This window comes from Streptopelia decaocto, assembly GCF_964273445.1.
Source record: "Streptopelia decaocto genome assembly, chromosome: Z".
Lineage (NCBI taxonomy): Eukaryota > Metazoa > Chordata > Aves > Columbiformes > Columbidae > Streptopelia > Streptopelia decaocto.
Window position 1 is genome coordinate 65,529,887 of NC_138657.1, and position 26,086 is coordinate 65,555,972.

At 42.7% G+C, this 26,086-nt stretch overlaps 1 protein-coding gene across 1 annotated transcript in view; it reads left to right on the top strand.

Moving 5' to 3' along the window:
• Positions 1-8,183: 8,183 nt before the first annotated feature.
• HOMER1 (homer scaffold protein 1) overlaps positions 8,184-26,086 on the top strand; it is a gene marked incomplete at its 5' end in the record, with an annotated part of 92,551 nt that continues 74,648 nt past the window's right edge. Inside the window, one exon of the mRNA XM_082074437.1 lies at positions 8,184-8,310. Within this exon, the coding sequence (XP_081930563.1) occupies positions 8,306-8,310 (5 nt within the window). The remainder of the gene's footprint in view (positions 8,311-26,086) is intronic.

Below are 26,086 nucleotides of genomic sequence, written 5' to 3' on the forward strand. Positions count from 1 at the left end.
CCAAGTAATGCAATTCACAGGGCTCTTTAGAGGAAGGTTTTCCTTCACTGCAGATTGTCTACCAAGCAGATCCATCCTATTCACTGAATGAGTTAGAAATTCTGTGCAAAAAAAAAAAAAAAAACAAACCACCAAAACCAAACCAAACCAAAAACAAACAAACAAAAAACAACAAAACCCAACTATGGTCATGTAGTTACTTTGTCATAATGTGTATATACACAAGGATACTAACAAGTTACCAGTGTATCCTCCCTCATGGAATTTCTAACCCGGGACAGTTTAATGATACAAAATTTCAGTGCGATCTCTGATGTCCTTGGAAGCTGAACCATGAAAGACAAGTCCCACCATGTGGCACCATATGGTCCCAGGTGGGCCACCAGCAGGATGGGGTCATGTTGTTACTCAGTCTCTTCAGAATAACTAGTCCAACTAACAGTTTACCACTGTTACACAGCCAGCTCTGGAGGGGTGAAATGCAGATGGAGCCTGTTGGTTTCACTGCTGTCTTCTGACAGCAGAAGAATGACATGCTGGGTCCTTTACCTGCATCTGGAGCAAGCGCCTGCCCTGCCCTTCCCTGCTGAGCACACTGCCCATCCAGTTTCACCCATCAGATCTGAACAGTTCTGTCCCCTCTGTCACACACGGTCTCACCCTCTGCTCTTTTGACTCCTCAGCTCTGTATTTAACTTTGGCAGTTCCAGCTTCTAAACATCAGACTTCTCTAATCACTGCCCTACCGGTCTGAAGCCTCCCTTCTGCCCTCCAGCTTCTTCATCCTAGTTTTTCATTCAATCAGTTTCCCTGTCTGTTAACCTTTTTCAAGCTTCTCTTACTGGATTTTAGCCCTGGGTCTTCATCTGATCTCTGTTTCATTCTTAGTTCAGTGGTTCCCACTCCTTTGCTTGCCATTTCTCTGTCTGGTGCTTAGTCATGGTTTCCACTTGGATTTCTGTTTTCCCATAATTTGAAAAGCAGGTCTGACTTTTTATCAATCTGGCTCCAGACTCAAAGTTGTGTTCTCTCTTAATCCTGAGCTGCAGAATGTCAAGGGAGCAGTCTTTAGAGATTTGTAGGTAACTTCCCAAGTGTGTCTGAGAAGTAATTTGTTTTTTGAAGTTTAGCCTGTTGTAAATTGGACCACCCTGCCATAGGAATGGAAGAATACTAAATGTGGGAATAAGTAAATAAATAAATATTTGGAATGTTCATGGCCAAATTTCATTTTTCTGCTTGACAACATGAAGATGTTAGTGCTTCCCAAAGGCTGGCCAAAATTTTCTCACATGGAGAAGAAAAGTATATGCTAAGACTTCATTCTCAGCAGCAGCTGAACTCCAGGTGCATGGAAACACTGTGGAAATAGATGGAAATTCCGGATGTTATTCATGGAAAGATGTACAGAAATACAGCTTGATTTTCTCCAAATCTTACTTTTTCATATTCTCAGAGAAACTTACCTCTAAGAAGGAAAACTCAGGCAGAAAATTAAGCAATTTCTTCAAATATTCACAGATGCTATTGTTAGAATGTCTACAAGAACTTCTAAAAAGTAAGTAGGAGAGAACTGCTAAAAACAGAAGCTGATTATTCCAAGGCAATCTTGTATTCACTAGTGAATGAGTACTTCATACACTACCAGCTTTCAGACCCTGAGACATAAAAATATTAACCTAATACTTAAAAGATAGGAAGAACGGATACAGAAATCATGGATGATGTTTGGAATTTGTTGTTTCTACTAGAAATCAACTTGGTCTGGTTTGGTAGGAGTCATCAAGAAGAAAAATACTGTATGATTGCTATGACTTACTCTTTCTGAAAACACAGACCATTTTGTCTATAATGTAAATATGACTGAAAAAACTTTTTTAATTAGTATGTGATCCACAGAGGACACACTAGAAAAAAACTCACTGTGTGCAAGTAAAGTTTTGCCAAGAAAGGAATCCCGTTGAAGAGGTTTCTGATTCACAATGCTATTTATTGCTACATTCCAAAATGCATAAGTAAAAAATACCTTTTTTTTTCTTTTTTTTTTCTTTTTTTTTTTTTTACAATATTTTTAGCATCTTCAGCTGAAACAGCAAAAATATCTGCAAGGATTTGGGGAAGCAAAGCTGAGTGATGTATTTAGATAAACTTGGAGTAATTGCACAGAAATTACGAGCTGACATAATCACTCTGCTGGCATAAACTGTGATTTCTGTATGGTCAGAAGAAACTCTGGAGGAAATAACAGCCACTGACAAACCTGACTAAGAGGTTAAAGCATTACTCAGGGCTCAGTATCTTTAATAAATTCCTGTAGGGGTGTAGTGCCACAGAGCTGTGTAGGAGATGTGCGATCTATTTCTGGTGGTAAGACAATGAAATGTTGGAAGTGGGTGCCGGAAAAACAGCATTCACTGGCAACAGGACAGAGATAGAAATATTAGACCACAAGGCATCTCAGGGAATTATGTCATACAGTTCCTTTCAAAAACAAATCTAGTCTTAGTTTGAGAGTTCCACATTTACTTGAGTATAAGACAACATTTAGGTTTCTTCATCTATTTCAGGAGAAACGATGAATGTAAATTTCTCCAGAATCCCTCCAGGACCACCTAATATGACAATGATGATTTTTCTAGACTTATAAAAATGCAGAGAGAAACCTTGGGCTCAGCGAAGAGGATGCCATTTACTCTTTCCCCCTCCTTTTCTCTACTTTATTTATAAATTAAATGCAGATCCTGAAAGAGAAAATGATGGAGAAATGATCCCACACACTGAAAGAAGCATGTGTGTGGGGATAGAGATTTGTGATTAGACAGAAGAAAAGAGGGCAAGGAAAAGGCATAAAGGAGTAGGAGGAAGGAAGAGACACAAAATAGCAGCAATGCACAAGAAGTGAGGGAAGTGTGAGTTGCTGGCTCCCTCATCTTTGAAGGCAATAAACATCCTCTGTTTCCTTAGGGATTTTGGAATTTATACCCATCTGGTATTAAACCAAACGGCAGCTGATGTAAAAGAGCAGCAGTAGTACCCCAGCCTCGAGCCCTGGAGGAAGCCGTGTCTGCAGGCTGCAAACTGCTAGACGAAGGATGTCTGTCCTTCCAGATACCTTCACCTCCTCCCACATGGAAGCAGTGATGGCTGCCATCTGTGGTTACTTTTCAATCATTGTTTCTTTTGCACCCAGTCCCTGTTTTGGAAGGCTGCTCTTGAAGGTACCAGCTTCTTGAAGATCAAAAACCTTCATGCTCATTTATTCTTTTGCCCCTTTTTTACATCTTCTTTCTCCCTTTTTTTGTGTTAGCCTCACACAAAAATACTTGGAGAGCATAATAGTATGTTGTACTGGATTTTAGTTTGATAAACCAAACCAGACAATTTTAATTTTTCTATTCTCAAATAATGGCTCTGAGGTTCCCTAAATATCCTTAGAGTTTCTCTCTGGGTTTGGTGCAGCTAGATTTTTTTTTTTTTTTTAATGTGCTGACTAGAGATGAACAAGGAATTGGATTTTAAATATTTTCAGCACTTTATCTGGTGAAATGGGATTTCCCCATCTTACAAGCATGTTAGTCTTTTCTATGGAAACTGTAGCTCCTAATCAATGTACAATCAACCACGACCCATCTGGTTTTGCATGGAGAAAACAGAAGTACTACGGAAGCTCAGGCAAAATTCAGACCCTTGTGGTGCTTCTTGGTTTTCCAGCTGTGTTCTGCTGCTTTTCCAGGACTTTGGCCAGGCCAATGGCCATGTCAATACACAGCAGGCTTGAGATTCAGACAGCACAGCCATCTGTTTTTTTTCCTTCTACAGGTGTCCCACCAGGAGGTTGAACCCAACCCACCTTTCAGAGGTATCCCTACGGCTGCCAAGTTTACAGGTGTTGCCCCAGCTGGTTGGCCATTCACAGCAAGGGTGTCAGAACAGGGTTTGGCAGCTCGATTGTTGGCTATGAATATACATGCCAGGAATATGCTCCTTCACAGCCACAAATGACGGTCTCTCTCCTGCACCACCCTGTGCTTTACCCTCCCTGCAGCCATCCATCTCATCTGATTGTGGCATTGCTTGGTGTCTTTGTGGAGCAACAGCCACTGAGCTGCTCACGGTTTCCATCAGGCAGCACGCTCTACAGCTCAAGACTGCCTCCATCAGAGAGCTCTAGACAAAGAAGTGTTCCAAAACAGCAGGGGAAAAAACCCCCAAACAACCAACTTAGATCTGAGCCTCTTGTCATCACTATTAAATTTCTCCTTGTTATATTAGCTCAGTCTTCAAGATGAGGTTATTGTGTATCGTTTCTCCTGCTAATGTCTATGATTTAATTTCCTACCTTGCTTTCTTTGTATCTGCATGTACAGTTCAGTCTTACCTGATGGATATCACCATGTTTTTGTATAATATATTAATTTAGGAAATGGCAAGACAGAGGAGTGATTTCAGTAGGCTTGGCAAGCATAAACAAAGTCTTTTTCCAGAGGACAAGTAAGGTTAACTCAACCAAATCAACCTGGAAACTGATCAAAATTGTAAAAGGGTGTAATTGAGACAAAGCTTAAGGCTTAGACAAAGCTCACTCAGACCAGAAGGAACAGCAACAATAAATATGGAAGGGAAGGAATCAGTTCTGTGGAGCTTCTACATTTAACTGTAATAATGAATTAACACTGTTTAAATGAAGAATTAAGAGGAAATAAAGATGAACCATGAGATTTACTTGGAGCAATGCTTTCTTTGTCCCTACAGCTCTGTTTCTTCACCCAGGATCTTACCTGTCCCAGTACTCCTCATTTATTATAGAGGAGGATGAAACGTGCAGGGTGTTTCACAAGTTGGTGAAGACACTCTCGGTATCCCACACGGGGCTGTTCTGGAGATAGCAGTGATTCTTTACCCCTGAATCAATTCACACCTCTCATTCTCAAGTGAACATGCAATTCTTCCTCTCAGGGCTAAGTATATGTTTAGTTTCTTTTACATTTTTTTCTTTTATCTGCAGTCTCAGGGATTTCTGGTTTTGCACCCATATGGTGGGAAAACATACTTAATGCAAGCCAAATTTGTGAACAAGTTGAAAGGCAGCAACAGATGGAGCCATCTCTGTGATATCTAAACAAAATACATTGGACATAATGAGATACTAAAGCATTTGCATTAGTGTGTGAGCTTGAGCTGAAAGAACAAAAATGATGCAACAAGAGTTACTCATATGTGGATTTAGAGCCTTAGTTTCTTTGCTCTTGATCTGTGGTTACTGCACGCAAAATAGCATGCGGGACTTAGAGAACCTAATGAATCTAGGCTCCTAGCTACTTGACATCAAAGAGTATTTATAAGCTGTTGTTTACAATTGCCTAGTCCAAATTATTTTTGTTGTAGTCTCTTTCACTCTTATCGCACTTATATGGAAAAGGAACTGTTGTGGATCTTCATCTCCTCCACAAACACTGGGGACTGCCTCAGTTTTATGGATAGAAGCCTGTGCATCTAACTGGATTTTTTAGTGGAAAATACATAGAGCTTCATATGTTTCAGAGTTAGCATGCGAAACCCAACTGAGAAATGACAATGGCAGCCCAGGAAAGTAATGCAGCCTCATCATAACTGTGTGTGTTCTGAGCGCTGCCCACAGCAAACCTTGGACTGTTGCCACTCGGTCTAAAGCCTTTGTAGCTCAGTTCTTTTACTTTAGGTTATCAGGTAGTGTGTGAGAAATGGGAAACTGAGGAAGCTGTTGTTTTCTTCCTTGCGAGGCTGTCTGCCTCACTGCCACTGCTAGGAATGATTCATGCTAGGTTTCTTACGCTTCTGTTTGGAGATGGTTTCCCTTGATATTTAGTTTGTCATCTTCTCTCTTCCCATAGCTAATTACTTTTATAGGTCAAAATTTTGAAGCAAGGGTCTGTAAAACACATGCATGTGTGAATTAAAATAACTTTTGAAAAATACTTTTAGTCTGGAGAGATCAGATTGTTAGGTAAATCCTTTTGCTATATTTCACTGCAGCCTCTTCCTGGGATGCACTTCATCCCAGGTAGTACATTATCTTCCAAGAGGACAACCAACCTTTCGTTAAAGCAACAGCTGTGAGCATAACGTCGTTGGTTTTGTCATGTTTTACACCACCATAACATGTCTCAGTAAAACTTGTGTCTTCTTCCATTTTTATGTGGGGATTGACATCTTATATCTTATTGATATCTCCTGGTTATGCTCTATAGTTTAATATGCCTCTGGTGAATACAACATCGCTTATGCAGGAAAATATTATGAAGACATTGGAAGTGGTCCTAGAAGTATCAAAGAGCTAGGATGCATGTTCCACCTGGGCTACCCCAATGCCACTGGCATTGCCGAGGAGCAGTTATCCCTGACATTTATATATTTAGGAAAAATTGGAGAGTTAATGGAAGTATTTACTGAACCTAAGATGAGGTAGGTGCCCACCAAGGTAGTAGGGGGTGCTGGAGCTTGGGCTGCCCCGTTGGGTTAGAAGCAGCAATGTGTGCTGTTCGTGTGCTACCACGGAAGGACTGAGCCCAAATCAGTAGGATCTGGCAAGCTCACAGCGCTGTTTCTTCGCAATACTATTAGCATGGACGTGCTGGAATCTACACTTATGGGGCAGTTTCGGAATGGCTGCTGTGTTCCCTTCCCGTTGAGTCAGCAACGCCGTCGCGTTAGAAGCGTTCGCGGAGCAGGAGGAGGCCGCCGTGCGGGACCCGGGGACCCGCTGCCTTTCCCAGGGCGGCGGGACGGGCGGCTGCCGCAGCCGCGCCCCCCGCGCCCCCCGCGCCCCCCGCGCCCCCCGCGCCCCCCGCGCCCCCCGCGCCCCCCGCGCCCCCCGCCTCCTCCCCTGGGCGCGGCGCGCGGCGGCGCTCCCTGCCGGCTCCCCCGCCGGGCCGCAGGGCGCCACCCGAGGCGGGCGCGGGGCGCGGCGGCGGGCGCGCGCGGCGTTGCCGTGGAGACGGCGCCGCAGGGGGCGGGGGCGGGAGGGGCGGCCCGGCCAGCGGCGCCGCGAGGAGGCGCATGGAGGCGGCGGGTCCCGAGCCCGCCCCGCCCGCTCCCCCCGCCGCTGTGCCCTATTATGGAAGAGCTTCCGGCGGCGTGGACCGCCGTGACATCATCCCCCGCACCCCGGTGACGTCAGCGCCGGGAGCGGTGCGTGACGTCGGTGCGTAGGGGAGCGCGGTGACGTGCGCTATTTAAAGGGCCCGGGCGGAGGATGGAGGCAGAGCGAGCAGGTGCCGCCGCCAGGAGGAGCGGGCTGGCCGCGCGCGGGGCGCTGTAGGGCGCGGCGCATCCTCCCCTTCCCCCGGGAGGAGCGGGACGTGCCCACCGCGCGGTGCTGGGCGGGCGGTGGCGGAGGTGTGAGGCGGAGCCGGGGATGTGAGCGGGGAGAGGCAGCGGCTCGGGGGCGTCGGAGCAGCCGGGCACGCCTGGCGCGGCGCTCGCTCGTTCGCTCGCTCCCTCCCTCCATCCGTCCCACCGGCGGGGCTGAGCCTACGGCCCCGCCGCAGAGGAGCGCGGGCTCGGCGGCTGCAGCCCCTCCCGCCGCCCGCTGGCAGTGACCGACCCGCCGCGCCCCAGCACGATGCCCGCCCGCTCGCTGCAGAAGAAGGCGTGACGGCGAGGAGCGGACCCGCCGCCGCGGGAAGGAGGAGCGGCGCCACGTACCTCCGCAGCCGCGGGTGGGCGGCCGGGCGGAGCGGGGGAGCGCGGCGCCCTGCCGCTAGCCGCCTCACGCCGGGAGCCCGATGCCAGCGCCGGTGCTGCGGCTCGCTCTGCCTCCTCGCGAAAATGCGTCGGTGCCCGCCGCACTGCCGGCGGGAGTGCTAGCGGGAGAGGCGGCGTGGAGCCCTGCGCGCACCGCCTGCCCCATCCCGCTCCGCGTCTGAGGCGCACGGAGCCCTCGGCGACCGCTCACGTCCCAGCCAGCAGCGCCACAGCCGCCGCCAGCCCCTCGCGGAGAAGGCGAGCGCTTCCCCGTCCGCCCGCAGGAGGGGACCCGTCTGCCTCCGGAGTCGCCGCCGCCCGCCCGGGGGCCGGAGCCGCTGCTTGCGGGCGCCTGGCGGGGCCGGCAGCCATGGGAGCCCGGCCCGCGGGGGGCGCTCCCTAGGGCGCGGGCGGCCCCGCTCGGCCCGGCAGCTGCGAGCCGGCGGCGCGGCCCCCCGGGCCTGCGCGGCGAGCCCAGCGCAGCGGCCCGCCGCCACGGGGCTGCGGAGCTGCCGGCGCGGCGAGGAGCGCCCCGGGGACGCGGCCCGCGCGGCACCGCCGGTGCCCAGCGCCGCCGGCCGCCATGGGGTAAGGATCTCGGGGGCAGCCGGGCTGGTGCCGGGGCGGGGGGCGGAGGCGGCTGCCCGCGCCAGCTGTTGCTGTTCAGGCGGGCGCTGCCGAATGCGCACGGAGGCGAGTGGCTTTATCGGCGGGGCGCAGGAGGAGCAGGAATCCTGCTGCCATCGATGCTGTGCATCAGCCCGGTGAAAGAAAAGCAGCGCGCTCCGTGAGGGGCGCATCACGGTCTGCAGAGGTTTGCCTCCGCTGTAGCCACATCGGATCGCTGGAGGAGCCGCCTTGGCTTCCAGATCCCCACCGCGAGGACCTTCTCCGGGTCGTTAGGGGATGGTCAGTCCTGAGAACGGCTGCTTTAAGCTCAGTGTGGCAAGGTGAAACTTCAGAGGAGCGAAGGCTCTTTTTAACCCTTCTGGAGTCTTCGGAGGATATAAAACAAAGTGTGAATTTCCCAATAAAGTGAAGAAGGCTCTAAGGAAATCTGCCTTACAGCAGGTCCCCTAGTAAACTGGGACATCCGCTTGAGGTTTTAAGGAAATGAGAAGGAATAAAATCTTTAAAATGAATCTGATTACATCTAAATTTGTAGATTAAAAAGTGACACAGATACAACTGTGGAAAGTTTTCACAGGTATCCTTAGTAATTTGTGTAGTGAGATGAAAAAAAAATAAACCGTACTGCTGGAATTGCCTGATAGCCTCTGAATGGAATGGAAACTCATCCATGTTCAAAAGCAGCAGAAGCCCGGTGTGATTTGACTAACTGCAAGGTGGAGGCAGACTTTTTGTGCATTGGCAACGTGCTAGTTTCCTAATACTTTATGACATAGTTCAGAGTATAAAAGTTACAAATCAAGTCCTTTGTATTATGGTCATTCAGGAATTCAAATGTGAAATTGGTAGATTAATATGGAAGTTTAAAGTGTCTATTTCCTCAAGCTATTAAGAACACATGGAATTCTGTGGTTTGTTAACTTAATTGTATGTGGGGCCGTAACAACTGCAGCATTGGCTCTGTCCTAGTCATTGGGGTTCACTGTACAAGACGTAGGAAGGAATGACTTCTTAGGCTAGGTTTTATTTTCCTCTTGTCTTCCCATCCATTAAGAAAAGAAAAGACATCCCAAACAGAACAAATGCAAGCCTGCAGCTATCAAGAAAGTGATCATGTGTTTCAAACACCTGCTAAAAGGCTAAATAATATTACAGTGTTTTAGGGATGTATTCTTAAAGCTGTTAAGCAGATATGGAATTATGTAGCTTTTAAAATTCAAATAATGGAAAACCTCATGTATTTAAAATGGATATTGTGTTTGTAGATACGTCAGTTAGGTGTATCATATTACACATACAGAGAACTGTTGAAGAGCATGTGTTCTTTTTCTAGAATTAAACTGAACAGTTATGGAAACAAAAACCTGACTTAAACAAAAAAGACTCCCCCATTTCATCAGCTTCCATACAGCTGGCATTTTAGTGTCATAGCTTCTTAGCAAACAGTACAAATCTGTATCTGTAGAGGGAGTTGAAATAATCCTAAATACGGAAGTTGTTGGTGCTGTGACTTGAGTAGTATCTTGGCACATTGAGGTCAAGAAGACAAAACTTGTTGGGTAAGATTTTGAGTACTCTATAGACAGTACACATTGAAGTATTGCGAAATAGAGTTCCTTTGCAGACCATCTTCTAACAAGATGGCCCAACCTAGAAATGTAGGTATGTATTACTGGCAAGCTCCCTGATCTCTAAATGTGAGCACATCCAAGCCAGGGCCAGCACCAGCTCTGTGGATCTGCAGTTGCGTATCAGACATTTGCTAGTGTTTAGAGCAGAAGTCTTGATTCAGTAGCTATTTTGTGTCGGCATCTAAATGCAGTTGCCCAGGGATTTTGGCAGTATTTCTAGACCAAGGTGTACAGGGGTCTTAAGACTGCAGTTGTGACGGTAGTCTTCTGATACTCTACTAAGGTATTGAAATTGAATGCTCTAGAAGCAAGCTTCAAAATGGTTGATACTCCGTTTACCTGGCCACATGATGGTCTGTGTACTGTATTCAGTATTTAATGAGTATTCTACGCTGCATAAGCTCGTACAGTGAGCTTCTAGTACCTGGCTGACGGAGAATCTACCTGTTCCAATGGACAGAACACAGAAAACATGAGGTGGTGAGAGGAATTGGCTTGCCAAACCAGCAGTGGCTTTCTTAGCCTCATTTGTTATAGTGAAGAATTCGTTCTTCGGCTAGTGTAGTTTCGTCTGCTTGGTGCATTGAATGCTATCAGGCAAGTCAGGTAATTATGCACTGCGTATCTGGTGGATACCAAGCTGTGGGTGACTGGTCTCTGGACCAGTCCTGCCATTAAATACATGGTTTTGATAAACTTGAAGCTGGAGAATGGTCTACAGAGTGCAGTAGTTCAGGAGACACTCTTCTTAGTGTTGTATCCCCTATGTCTGTGGGTGTCTCTCATGTCACAGGAGAAGGTAAATGAATCAAGTGCTGGGAATTGTGCAGGCCAGGCATTTAGGATGTCCACTCTTGCTTCCCTAGCACCTGCCAGTCTGCCTCTCCTCGCCTAGTTCCTCATCCCTGTTGCATATAAGAAGTTCTTATCAATAGTCACCATTGAGTGATATAACCATTTAATTGTGCAGGCCCTTGTGTTGGGTTGATCACACAGAATATAGCATTCTCTAGTAGGAAAACCTGGATTTTTGTGTAAATAAGATGACCTCAGTGTGTTCTGTCCTAGTACATGTCTCTTGTATTCTCAGTATTGAGAAATACAGAATTTGCCATTATTTCTCAATCAGTCTTCTTTAAGCAGAGGTTGACGACATTAAAAATCCTCAAGAAACAGATCTGAAGTAAACATACTCAGGTTGTATATTGGTAGCCTAGATTATTGTATACCTTGACCAGGTAAGTTCCATGTTAAAGCTGCAAACCATCACCATATTTTGCTGCTCATTGGTACTACTTTTATTTTTAGTTGGAGTAGGGGAGTTAGAGGTTTGTATTTGTGGATGATGATGCAGTCATTGCTTAGGCTGAAATGAATACACTTCATGCTAGACATAGAATGGAAGGTGCACAGCCATGAATTCTGGTAGGGGTGAGAAGTTGGTGTCCTGTTAAACTTTATTTCTTGAATTAATTTCTGATTTATTAATGAGTAGTCTCTGCATAACTCCTTTATGGCCTTCTGTGCTGTGGACGAGTATCCAGATTTATCTTACTAGCTTTTCCCTTCGTTCTTCCTGAATGATAAGGAATTACAAGGTTAAAGCTTCTGTAAGATGTGCTTGTCTCTGTCATGTCACGTTAATCAAGGTATCTTTATAAAGACTTCAGCTTCACTTCACTTTTGTTGGATTATATTTAGTATGTTATCTTCATGAAAGTGGTTATGTGTCAGTTCAAGATGGCAGAATTAGAATACTAGGGTTCTTAAGTTGGTCGGAGAATATTGTGGAAGATCAATATTTTAGGATGTACTTATTAGTGTTGCAGTTGCCTAGAAATAAGTTTGTTTGTTTGTTTGTTTGGGTTTTGTTTGTTTGTTTGTTTTTGTCAGTTGGGAAAATGTCTGTTGCTGTTGATCCACTCCTAATTCTTACACTTTTTGAAGGATGGAGAGTTAGTCAAATTCATTTATTTAAAGGAGGATCTCATCTCACTCAGAATGTGGGGTCCCATTTTGTAGAGAGAAATTGGCAAATCATGCTAATTCTAAACTGTAGGATGTAATCATTTTCACAAAGCCCATTTGGAGCTTTAAAATCTAAAAATATGTGAAAATCTAGCCTGTTTGAAAATACGGGATAGACCAGTCTTGCCGTGGAGATTGATTTTGGTTTGCTGCCTGTTGACTTTCTTTTTTAGGTATTTCCAAACCACAGTCTTGTCCTTAAATGTTTCAGTTTCTCTATCTGGGTAACAAGACATGAACACTATAAAGCTGTTGGGAGCCAGAAGCATTGATGACAGTTGAATTTGACCTTACTCAGGTTCTTTAACCTGTCTTTTTCCCTCCCACGAGGCTTAATGATAGCTCTCCCAAAACTTCATCTCAGCAAGAGTTCCATCAGCTGTGCTTCTTTGACACAGAAATATTGCAGTTAATAGAGCAGAAGGTACAGCTTCCTGGCAGTAGTTCAGTGTTACTGCAGTTCCTAGCCATCTTGCTATCTCAATTAGATGGTTATTGTGTGAAAGCAATGGCAGCAGAGTAGCTTATGCTGTCTTCTGTAGCAGCGTGGAGAGTGTAACAGAAACAGATCGACATTGTTTACTATAGATAACACCCACCAAACTTGATTATCTGGAAAAAAATAGTAAGGTATAAACACCTAGATAGATGGACATATGTAAATCAGCCTGAAAGGGGTAGTGAACTACTTTATCAGATGGCAATGTTTGGAGACCTCTGCAATGCTTAAATTATCTTTTGTCACAGTCATTTTATGACCATGAAATAAGCATGAGAAATCCGAAACAGCTCCTCTGGCCTGGCAACACATAAATGAGTGTCCTGAACACCCTGGGGGATGATTTCCATGCTGGCCTAGTGAAGGTAATTGTAGTGCCTTAATGTTGCGATTGATCTGTTTCAGTATTTCCATGCATTGTAAAGATTATGTAGACTGGGTCTTTGGGTGAAATCCTAGTTCTGCTGAAAATAAAGATTTCAGTCCTTCACATTCATCATGTTGAGATTATTTTTACTCTCAGTGTCTCGAGGCAAACATGGGATGAATGCTTTGTGTATGTGTTCTTGTGATTTCTATCTCCCAAATGGTGCTTACTCTAGTACAGTTCTCGTTGTCTTTGTAGGACTCATAACCAGATGTTGAGCCAATGCTTGAGGAAATATGCAGTCTTGAAGCCATAGAGATTGCAATGTCGTTAAATACTGTAACAGGGCAGCACTTCTAGTCAGGGGAGGCAATTACACCTAACTGGCTTTAGAGTGTTTCTGCCTGCTTAGTTCGTAGAAGTAATAAGTACACAGAATTCAGAAATCACTTTTATGGGAATTTTGTTGGAAAACATTTATTCTTTATGATTGTCTCTTAAGACTGTTATTTGATTTAAAGCTCTTAGCTGATCACTTTTTAAATTACAGCTTTCCAAATCTATGTCCATGTGTTAGTCTACTACAAAGCATTATCTTGTGAGGTAACACTAATTTACCAGTAGTTTCTTATTAGTATAGGTGTCTGGGACATCATCTTAGCTGAGCCTATGGTTTTCCAGTGTACTTCAGATCAGTGACCATCTAAACAATGCAAACGATACAGATTCGAAACGTAGTTCTTCTATGCTTTAAGATATATTTAATTTTGAACCTGAGGCCTAAACTAATTACCAAGAGCTGATGTCTCTTCTAGTCCAGAAGTTATAGTTCAAAAGGTACTTAGCAAGGGAGTGAGTGTGGTATAGAGATAGTCAGTGAGGCTGAGACCAGATCTGGAGAGGAACTCATGTAAGTAAATATATATGCACACAAAAATTAAAAATGCTTGTGTTTTAACAGTGTACCCTTTGTATTTGAGACAGTCCTGCACTCAAGAAAAGTCTCAGGCTTCCCCATGTGTGTGGTTATAGTCTTAGTAGCAAGAAAGTGCAACAATGAACAAAGGGACAAGTATTCTGTGTTATTTAAAGTAAACACAAAAGTCGTGTACTCAATCCGCCCCCCCCCCCCCCCTTTTTTTTTTTTGAAGATACCATGTTAGGCTGAAATGGTATTTAAAAGCCCTAATTAGGTGAAAGCCTTCTGTAATAGAAATTTGCAAGAGCATGCTTTCTAGTTCAGGGGTTCAAGCTGTTCTACTTGTGAGGCTTTTTAGATGTGTTCAGTCTTAAAGGTAAGGTCCAATGGGTGTGCAAGCATTGCACTATGAAAAATCCACTTTTAGATCTAATTTTGATAATAAGTTTCTTTTCCCCATTCTGTTGCAAGTATTTTAGTTTTTATTTTCTCCAAGGCTGAGCCTTGTAAGATCCACCAAAATTAGCATCGTGTTCAGGACAGGGAGTTTAGAGGGGAGAGAAGGATAGAGGGAGCTGTGATTTTATTCCTCTTGGGCCTTACAGCATGGAGTGTTGTGGCCTGTTGTACTTACACAGTAGTGGTATGAATGTCATCTGCTCCGTTCTGCAAAGTAATGGAACTGTGTTTGAATACTGTATTGATTTTCTGGAACTGCATCACAAATACGCTTCTGGCAACATGCTGCATTCTGACATGCTTCTCTGGTGGCAAGTAGTGCTGGATGCAGTCATCATGAAAAAAATCAGTCTCGGGAGACAGTGTTTAAACATGCAATCAGTGTTGCTGGATTGCCAGATACAAAGATATATTGACATTTCCAGTATCTAGTCTGGTTTGTTTGTTTGCTTTTTAGCCACAGATACCAAGTTAGCTAACTTAAGCAGTCCACATCACTTGTTTTGAATAATGGCTTTTACCTGAATAAAGAGGGAGGAACTTGAAATCCATAGTTCCTTTCAGGTTTTTCTTCTTCCTCCATGTACATATAAATGATTCACAGGCACTGTTTTGTCCATCTTTGTAGCCGTATTCTTTGTCAACATCTTGATCATTACATTTTTAATGAGCTTGCCACCAAAAAAATGGGAACAACCGAAGACGGGGGCTGCTTTTTTCTGTTGCCTGCTGCAACACAGACATTTGTGCAGTGAGCTACATCAGTACTGTAACCCAGCTGACCACATAGCCATAAGAATATAGGAACTGGCACAAGGGAAGTGTTATTACAGGTGGAATAGCTATACCTTTTGCTACAGCAGTTTATTTTGGTGGGAAGTGTTCAAAAAGATGAAAACTCTGAGATACACCTGTGCAAGTTTGCTCCTCAGTTTTGAAGCTCAAGTTTGGAAAGGTTTGAAGTCTGTGCAGGCTGAGTCTCAGCTTGTTGAGAAATGGCATTTTTCCCTCCCTTCAATAGTGTCTTTCATAGGAAAAAACGTAATAGGTAACATTGCTGGGGCTCAGAATTCAGGTTTTTAAAATGCTTTTAAATGACTTACTCTGTAAATAGTATATTATAGTCTTGAATACTTAGGTCATCTTGGAGCTATTCTTGTAATAGGACATATAATGAGATCTTCCTTGAGTTTTGAAAGCTGAAGAATGAGCTTTAAGTGGTCAACACTTTATAGTGAAGTGTTGGTAAAATAAATTATCTTTGACATGTCTTCTCACAGTTCTTGCTTCTTGTGCCTGTTCATTTCCATCAGTCTGTTAGCCCTGGCTTGTCTGTACAAAAATGTACTGTACAAGAATGTCTGTACAAGAATGTACTGTGTGATATTGGAGGAACCACTGTTTTCTTCAACACAGGAATTATTGTGGAGTGTGCAGTCATGTCAGGGCTTCTTAGGTTATGAAGTGTTTTCTATACCAGCAAAAATAAGTGTATGGAATAATTTATGCTATGTAGGTCTGTTATTGCATGCAGTAACTGAGCTCTAAGCAGCTATTTGGCCAGTAGACTTTGAAACTGCAGCACCTGTGCTTTTGCACTAGCTGTATTTTTCAGTGACTTGCATGTGACTGAAAGAGTCAACCTGCAGTTAGATGGGCACAATTTCTCTTGGATTAAATTACTTTCAGCTTCTGGGTGCTGATTTTCAAGTGCTTTTTCAACATCCAAGTATATGTCCCTCCCATGTCAATATTTGTTCTTTTACAAAACACAGAACATTTCCTGTGTCTGCTTTAGCGAGCCTACTAACCAGGCATCCAGAGCTCTCTGCAGCTAGCTATCAGTAGGAAACAGGTTCCTCCCAGGAAATTATTGGCAGTGCTTGGGAATAGGTGGTGTCTTGCTGATTGGAGTCCTAGGTAGGCTTGGTTCTTCAGAAGCACTGCACAGCTCTGATAGCAGCATGTCTGGCTACACGCAATGGTAAAACTCCCAGGATCTTTGGGAGGTTTTTCAGAAGAAGACACAGGTGCTGAAGCATGGTTAAGTAATGATCCATTTTGATGGGATTTCTATGAACCATGAGCACTGAACTCTAGACTCCCTAAATTACCTCACATATGAATGCAAATCCTGCACATCTCATAGCAGTTCTTAATGGGCCACTCAAGAGCTGAGATATTTTTTACTGATAATTATTGATTGAGTGACCTAAAATGTGAGATACATTGTTTTAAAAAATCCTCCCTTTTTGTTCACATTAATTATGAATTTTTAAAATCAAATTGGAACAAAAGCTAGAATCATTCTGCTGCTGGGATGCATTGAAGGGCATTATGGGGGTATTTCTTAAAACATCTATGACTTTCATCATTAGCAGTATTTGAGAATTAATATTATTCTGGAGCGAAGTTCTTAGACAAAGTGAAATAATCTGCTGTTTGCCCAGTTGTTCTTACAAATAACAATTTTACTTAGCATGAAAATATATTTAGAGAGTCCTTTTCTTCTGCTCCTTAGTAACATCCATAATTACTAGATATAAAGAATATGGCTGCTCGTGAGTGTTCAAAGATGGGCATGACAATCCTTAAATCACTTACACTAACTTTACAGAGAGGAGCCAAGTCTAGATCTTCTAAAGGTTACCTTCTGTTCCACCTTCTTGCTTGTCTTGATGTCTTGGTGCTTCTGCGGCTGGCTGTTGATTTCGTGAAACTCAAGTCCGTGCTGATTCAGAGGACTTCGTTGCCACTTAGAGCAGCAATATGTAGGATGTTGCATATGTTCCTGGAATCATTTGGAAAAGAGTAGTTTGACACCCTGGCGGGAGGATTCTGTCAAGGAAGAATATTAACTGTCAACACCATGTTCAAGTTCAAAGTGCTTTTACAAAATCCAACCATCCAAACAGTTCTGCAACTTGAAAAATGCTAATGTAGTGAGAACTTGAAACAGAGGTTTGATTTGATGTCCTGTATGGCTCTGGACAAATCCTAATGAGTCTATTTAGACCCTAAAAGTTGCTGGCTCGATGATCCTGCAACTTGCATGTGATTAAACTTTTCTGAAGTCCCTCAGGAAGAATATGGCAGGAATTTACCCAGTTATTAAGATACAGACTTTTGTCTTCACCCTGTAGAAGATTCCTGCTAGACTCCTGCTAGATTCTTCGTTGTAGAGGAGACAGATTGTGAGAGATAGAATGATGGTTTCAGACTGTGGGTAAGTTAACTGATTTTTTGAAAACCAGTTCATTGCATGTTGCCTCATATGAAAACCAGTTTTGCAGCAAAGTATGTGGCTGTGTGCTGGTATTAAGGACTTGATGATAATGCAGTTTGTGATTAGCATTGATCATGAATTTCATCTTCCACGTTTGAAAAATGCAGCTAGTATTCTTCTATGGAAAGCTTGTATTGAACAAGAAATAGCCCTCTCCAGAATGGCACAATAGCGGTTAACCTTCTTTGTTGAAACTTGACAGTCATGGTGGCCTGCGTGTGCCACCTGACACCTTAATGAAGGCTGCTAGGAGAAGGAAAAAAAAAAAAAAAGAAAAAAAGAAAAAGGCAAGGATTCTTGTTTATAAATTAATATACTTGCATTTCAGAGCTTTAGGTAATTAGCAGTTGTGACCAAACTTCACACAGAGCTGAGTAAGTAATGATTAAAACTGATACTTTAACTGGCAGATATGAAATTTCACTCAAAATGATCTTGTCTTATGCTGTTTATCTTCCTAAGAACTGTTCCCCTTCATTTGCTTGCAAACACTGAGATTTTTTTGCAATGAAGTATAGTATTAGTACTTCCTACTCATGGTATTCTATTTACTAGGTTAAGCAGTTTCGTATCGTAGTATGCATTCTGTTTCTAAACAGGAAACCTGTCAGAGAGTGGGAAATGGCAGTTTCAGCTACATGGACTTGTATTTGATGCTTCAGTTAAGCTTCTTTTGGAGGGAAACGTGAACACCCAAGTGCTCCATTTTGGGAAGACTGTACCACGTTTAGCATATGTGTCACTGTTTATATCGGGGCAACACTGAAGTGTGGCAGATGCTCTCTATTAACCCCCACCCCCCACTAAGGAAAGGGAATAGGAGGAAAAAAGGAGAGAGACTTACAAGTTGGAAAGCTAAAAAGTTTTACTAATAATACTAATAATTAGAGAAAATAATGCCGAATATACAAAACCAACATTGAATTTCCCTGCTTGCAGGGTGCCAAGGCTGCAGGGCAGACACCCAGAAGTCCTGGACTCTGCAGTAGACAGGAACTGGATTCAGGGATGCATAGATTGGAACCAGGATCAGGATTGCAGGCAGGGTCCTCTTAGATGCTGGCCATGGGCGAAGAGAGCGAGATCCTCGTGACCTCCCGGCTTTATACTGTGTATCACATGGATGGCATGGGATACCTTGTCGGTCGGTTTGGGTCACCAGTTCTGTCCACCCTTCCTGCAAGTACACCCCTCTCACTTATGCCACAGAAAAAAATGTATCAGAGACCTTGACTGCTGTAGCAATAAAAGATGAACCTGAGCCTTTCTGCATACCATTCCTACCGTTAGCTAAGTAAAACTGTCATAATTGGCCATTATCAGCTCCAGAGTGAGCAGTGTCCGAAAAATCTGCAGCCAACTTCCGAAAAATGCAGTTACTTTAAAGAACTGAGCTGAAAAGAAAATTCACTAAAAGAGAATTGGTCTTGTTTTAACCCAAACCAGGACAATGAGTAAAATGTTTTTAAATACAGCTTGCTTTAAAACTGACTTTGCAATGCAAGCATTCCATAAGTAACTGGTAAACTTGCCTGTTTCTGGCCACTGTTTAGTTAATGGATACAGAAACACTAGGGCTTGGCTTCTTACATTTAATATCCATTCTGATATTTGTGCAAAAGAATGGATGAGGGAGGCTTGTCCAGTTCTTGGTTCATACGTAGGTTGTGAATGCATTGAACCAGTTCATTCACGTACTACATCAGGAAAATTGTTCCTGTTCACAAAAAAAAAAAAAAGGGTCATACTGAACTAACTAACTGGGTCTTAACAAACACTGGCTCCAGGTCTTTGATTAGATGCTTCCTAGCTGTAGTAGCATGCATTTATTGCTTGAATATTTTTGTCAAAGTGTGAAATACAGGCCTTTGACATAAGCAATTCCATGGGAAATATGTAAGAAAATTCAAGTTTTCTCTGTCATGCAGGCATTTGAGCCAACAGTTCTACACGAAGTGTATGGTGTGCATTTTGTTGCTCAGCTTGTTAAAATGCTGAGCAGTTTCCTGACATCTGATTTTTTTTCCTGCAGTTACACTTCCAACAAGTAGAGTAGCTTCCATCTGGGTAAAGCCCTAATACTTGCCTGCTGTCTTGAGGTTAGAACTACAGTCATTGTAGGTGCTTTTCTGAAGTGTAAGCTACATTTTGAAGTATGCTTTGCAAACTGGTTGATCATCTAGTTCCAGTACGATGAACACATAATACTTTGTCATTACCAGCCTTCACAAGTGCAATCAAAACCAAGTGCATGAACCGTCAGTGAAGAAATGTCTCTTTGCCTTACTTTAATAGCAATACCCAAGAGCAGTACTGATGCAGCCATAGTGTTTCCAGCATGGTCATCTTCCCTGTGAGCTGCTGCCTTATCAGTGAGACAGCCTAGTCCAGGTGTGGCCGCTCCTCTCCAGCTGGGGGGGCCCATCCCCATGGCACAGCGCTTGGCACAGTCCCTTGGCTGACTTTTACCATGCAGACCTGTGTACCTGTTCCCACATTGGCCTCTCTAGTGGATTGTGCAGGGCACCCGTTGCTCCATGCACGGTGTGTGGCCATACTGCTGTGTTTAAAATGGATTGTGCTTGTTGTGAATCTCACTGTTATAGTGGGAAGTTCCTGACAGTAGTATGTCTTTGGGGGAAACAGGATTTGGAGCTGTTGTAGGAATGCCTTCAGTGGTCTGATGATCTATTCTGGGAGCCGGTCAGGAGTGGTGTTTGGGTGGCCTGCCTTAGGAGGAGTCTCAGAATGTGTTTGTTCTGTGTGTAATGTGACCAATCAGGGAGACTGAGATCTGTCATTTCCAGTTACAGCTCAATACAAATGCAACTGCTTCCAAAATTCAGTAGTATTTACTGGGCTGTAAGTTATCAGAAGGGAGGGACTTGCTGGCATGGTTATGGCGTGCTCAAAGTGAATTAAAGAGGCTTTATAGTTCCTGCAGTGCTCAGTGGGATGATTCAAATTGATTTGTTACTTATGAATATAAAATTAATTTGTTTACCTTTTGAGGAGTCTAATTTAGTTCCTTGATACAAATGAAATAATCCAATTCTTATCTTGTGATGTGGACCAGTGATTCTTTTTGAAACTTAGCATGCAGCTGTAGCACTCTGGATGGGATTGTAAATTGTTTGAAGATCAGCTGATGGTGATAGTGATGAAATGCATTTTTATTCAGCCTGGTTCATTGTGCTCACTCTGTAAGTTGTGATACTTCTAGTGGTGCTGGTGGAAGCATGACTTTGGCTGTAAGGTGTCTGCAGTCAATGTGCACGTTGTGCTAATGATTTATTTTACGGTTTCTGTTTCTGAGGGTTAAGTGTAAAAGCTCTCAAAACTGTTAACTGACAACTTCTTAGTGTTAAATAAGGAATTTGTGGGTTTTAACTAGAAATAAAAGGAATGACAAGTGCTAGATCCAGTTTTCACATGTGGAAGACGTGGAAATTAGTAACTTGGAGATGCAGAAAAAGGTGAGGTGGGCTTGGCTGATGGGGTGAGAAGTGGAAAGGAGATGTGATCATTTCCATATGAAGACCTACAAAGAAGCAAAATGGAAATTTAAAGCCAATAAGTAGAGTAATGTAAGAAGACTCGTAAGAAGCATTACAAGAAGGTGTCGCTAAAGGTTGTGATACTAAGTGAGAAAACCTTATTTTGTTACAGAAATATGTTCAAGACAAATTCCAAGTGTCTCATAATAAACAAGGAAGATATGTATTCCTTGGTTTTTCTGTTGTGAACAAGTTGCTGAGACATCTAGTCTTTAGAACAGCAAAATTATAACTTGTATTATTTGAGTGTTTGTTGTCTCTCAAAGTTGACTGGAAGAACAGCAGTTAAACTTGACATCTAAAAATACTAATTTTTAATTACTGTGACTGTTTACCATATTATTGCTGATTATGTCAGTGGAAACATATGATGAATTGATTCCATAATTTTGTCTTCCTTCTGTTCCTTTTTAGGTTCCAAAATTCTCTGTCACTATTGTCAAATGCCCCAGCATTTATCTGTTGCCTCATACCTGTGAAATACAGCCATCAGAGCAGAAATTCTTGTCATAGGCAGTGATGAGACTTGATGGAGCGCACAAAATCACACTCAATGTCAAATTAGAAAATACTGTGTTTACATTGTTTATTGAACTCTGCCATTTTTTATGGAACTTAAGCTAATGCAGGATTGGCACTCAGTTTTCAGTGCTCTGCATGTCCTCGTGCCAGCCCTCTGTTTTTGGTTCCTTCTTGCTGTGCCAGCTGTTCACACTGGTACACTTGTCAGTGCTGCTGAAGGATTTCGTTACAGCAACTAAATTCATCTGACCAAACTTCAGAACACAGTTGATTGTTGGACAGTCTTGTGCTTTCATGTTGGGACAAAGCAAGGAGCTTCAGTCTGTAAGTTGTCTGAATGTGCTGTTCTGAGTGACGCTTCTACCACTGCTTAGGACCCTTATATCCCACGGAACAGTATGACTAACATCAAAGAGTCTTTGTGCGCTTGAAGGGGGCTGTTTTTCCCCATCTATGTCTCAGCAGAAGCACCTAAGTGGCCCCATCCAATTTGGCTTAATTTTCACCTTGTTCAGTCAGCATCAATCAGTCTCATTAGTTATTTGTGAGTGGTATTAACAGCTCTTCTCACAAACTGAAAATTGTTTTGCAAATGAAACTACTGAACTTTAGATCTTAAAGAGTCCATTAACTAATTTGAGAGTGTCTGTGAAACGTGACAAGGAAAACGTGCTGAATGGCAGTAGGCTTGCATTCTGGACATTGCAGTGGATTCAAAATCATGTCCCATCTGGAGCCTTCCTCCTCATCCTCTTCCTCCATGCCTCTGGAAAGGAGTGTGCTGCTGGGCCTGCTTGTAGAGCAGAGCATGGCTCACCAGCAGCATCTCTGGACCCCAAAGCAACTTTGTGCTCTCATCCTCTCTGCTTCTGTATTTGGAGAGCTGTGCTTGTTCTGCTGGTTTAGGGATTTTCTTTCCTCCCTATTTTTTTTTATTTTTTTTTTTTTTTTAACCTCTCCTTAAAACCGTAGGTCTTGTAATGGTTCTGAAGACTATAGATACTGTCCCTGATGACCATGTCTAGAAAATGTCTGTTTAAACTCATGAAAACTGGTGGTGCAGAGGGCAGGAAACTCTTGTATGACTGTGTGTTGAAGTGCTGGGCTAAGTGACAGTAGAAGTTCAAGCCGAACAGTTAGGCTTCTTTATGTTCTCACTTAAAATATTCACGTGAGTTCTGTAAGAGTAATCTGACTAACACATAGCTCTACTGATGGAAGGTTTTAGATGGAGATTGCAAAGGAAAGATTATACAGAGATTACTAAGGAACTAAGGGAAGTAAAAAGAAAACCTGGCTATCAATTGCTTTTGGACTTCTCTAAACTTTTTTCCCTAACAAGTATGAATTACATTACAGGGTGTTTCAAAACTATGGACCCAATTTCAAAGGGATGGTGATTTCAAATTGATTCCATCTTTTTGAAACACCCTGTATTTCTTCCTTTACTACATGTGTAATCATTATTCCTCTCATTTCTATTTGTGTAGCACATGTGGCAAAGTTTATTTTCCATGCTGTAGAATGGAGGGAAATTAGTATTTTTAGATTATTGCCTGCCTGTTTCTTACTCCAGTTGCAGCTTAGCTTAGTTTACTGTGTGCAAGGGCTGTTGCAGGCATGCTAACACCTAGACTGCTTTCAGAAATGTCTGGCTAGCCTGTCATTCCAAGGTTTTTTGTTCGTTAGGTTGTTTTTTTGCTTGCTTCTGGTTCACACTTTCAGTGACTTCATGTGGGAAATAGCTATACACCTAAAACTTAATTGTCCAGTCATAAAGATAGAACTCTTCTCTTGACTTCCTTGACAATAATTTTTGGACAGAGCAAAATCTAGGAATAAAATACAACTTTGGATCAATTTTTACTATCATGATTACTTAGTATTTTCACTATAGGTAAATATATATTCTAAGATTAAACCTGTCATAGTTTAGTTGCGCCTAAGTCATTAAAACCTGATGATTAGTTCTTTCAAATCTTTTAATTTAAAAAGAAAATTTAAGGTAAATGTTAATTCAGAGATACCTTTGTCTGCTTACTTGCATGACTTAGAGGAATTATCACTTAGGTACCTAGAAAAATTCTGAAGATGCCTGTATCCCTGGAATAACTTAATAAACTGAAGGGAAAAGAGTGACAATAAAGCTGAATGCTTGTCCTTGGTAACATGCATTTTTTAATTTCATCTGACTCCTGAAGGTCTCACGCGATTCATGGTATGAAAATGAGCTTTTGAAGGCTGGGTGAGAGGGCAAAAAGAGAAAACCTTAGAGAGATGGACCTTCATGTGGCTGTTGGAAGAACTTTAATAGTGGTGAATTCTTGGTGTGAATGTTTCCTGTAAAACTTTGCCTGGTTGCTGACCTGCAGAACTTGAGCAGCACGTGGCAACTGGGGACGTGGGAGACCAGGCATGTCCTAAAAAACACAGAATTATAAAAGTGAAAGCAAATCCACTGTTTATCTATTTTTTTCCTTCTTTTTTTTTAAAGCAGGTTAACATTACACTGTACATATCCTCTAGGTACCTTTTTTACTCTTTAGTGCAAGCAGCTCCATGTTACTGACATTATGTAAAAATTTTAAGGTGGGATTTTTTTTTTTTCCTGGCTCTAGAATACAAGCCTTAATTTAAAGTAGTATCTATTTTATTCTGAATATAGGAGTTTGCATCTTAACCAGCAAATGTAGTGCAGTGTGTTCTGCTTTGATCAGGACTTTGAGGACATGTTGACTCTGCTTGTTAGAGCTCAGCAGGAATGCTGTCACCGTCTTGGGAGCCCCAGAAAACAGCAATGCTAGACTGCAAGTTGTTCTGTGCAGTTAGGAGGCAGACTTCTAGGAGAGGTTCAGGATGATGAGAACAAGCAACTGGTGAGATAATACCTAGAAAGCAGGATGAAATGCCTGAGCTACAGGTGTAGTTGTGACTCACATCTAAATAAGCCTAATTTTACTGCAGAATCCTGTGCACTGTGTCATGTTCTTTCTCTGAAGAAAGTGCGTACGTTTTCATGTTTCAGTTTTCACTTTCTCCAGTGTGTGAGAAAGCAAAACGTGAGTTTTTGCTGTTGATCTGGACATTGAACGTATCTAGTAAGACCCATCTGATTTCACTGTATCATGAATGAATATGATGCTTTACTTATTGGAAGGAAAATGAATGGACACTGTAATCCAGACATTCACTGTATTCTGAGAAATAGTTATGCAACTAGAGAATTCACTGAAGTCTTCTCTACAGATATCTCAAATTTACTCTTGAAATTAAGGAAAGAACGAATTTAAAACATCTGTCATGCAGTTAACACTGACCTACAAAAATAATTTATTCCATCAGCCTCATGAATTTGAATTAATATGTTGAAGGCATCCCCACCTGGTGTTAGGCATGTGAAGATGGGCTGAGACAAAACACAGTTCTTGGCTTCTAAGTGATTTTTCATTTTTTGTGCCTTGTAATGTTGTGAGGGCCAAAGAAGGTTGCTAGAGGGGTGTTCCTAATGCAAGATATTGATGGCAAAATCTATTTGCTTGCTGTCCTTGAAGTATGCTAACAGAATTAGTGACCAACTTTATTATTAACATACTTTGTAATATCTTTGAGGTGGGTATATGTGAGTTTGTATGTAAAAACACTGATCAGAGCATGTCAAAATGAATGTGATGTTAAGTCCATGAAGGCAAGCAGGACGAAGAAGAGTATAGGAGACAAATACTTAGGGCCCAGATGTTTAAGGGACCCTTGTTCTTGATGTTTTGTAGGGTTCCACAGTTAGTGAGATGCCTGAACAGAAATGCCAGTGAAATAGATTGGAAACATGTATTTTTTAAGAGGAGAGGTGCCAAGGAAGAGTTGGTCAGGTCAAATAAATGACTTGCATGGAGGCAAGAAGATAGGTCTGAGAGACAGGTCAAAGCTAGGTCACTTGGGTCCTGGTCAAAGACTTGCTCCATTCTCCTGTGCCTGGGCCCACCAGCAATGGCAGTGTCCTGTCCTGCCACCACCACTGTCCCAACAATAAACTCATTATGCCTGGCTCTTCTTGTCCTCTATGGAGAGCAGGAACCTGGGCACTGATTTGTCCTGTGCTTTGCAACTCTGCCAGATTCCATGCTGTTGATGTTATTAAATTTGTGAAACGGTAACTTCAGTGCTGTGCTACAGTTAATTTTAAATCTGTGCTGTGGAAAAAGCTCTTTGCTATTCTAAAATTTACCAATAACTGCTATCCTTCACTGGTCTCTTATGAATGGGAAGCTCAGACAGAAGAGGAATGAGTTTAAATGAACTTTCACAGTTATGGTTTGTTTTGACTTTTGTTTAATAGCAAGAGCCTTATTTCCCAAGGTATGGTAATCCTAGCTCTTGCAATTTTATATGATGACTACATATTTTAAGTGCTGTCTGCATTTACCTTACAGTGCCTGCTTGTAGGATAGCCCTCTGCGTTTCTTCTCTCC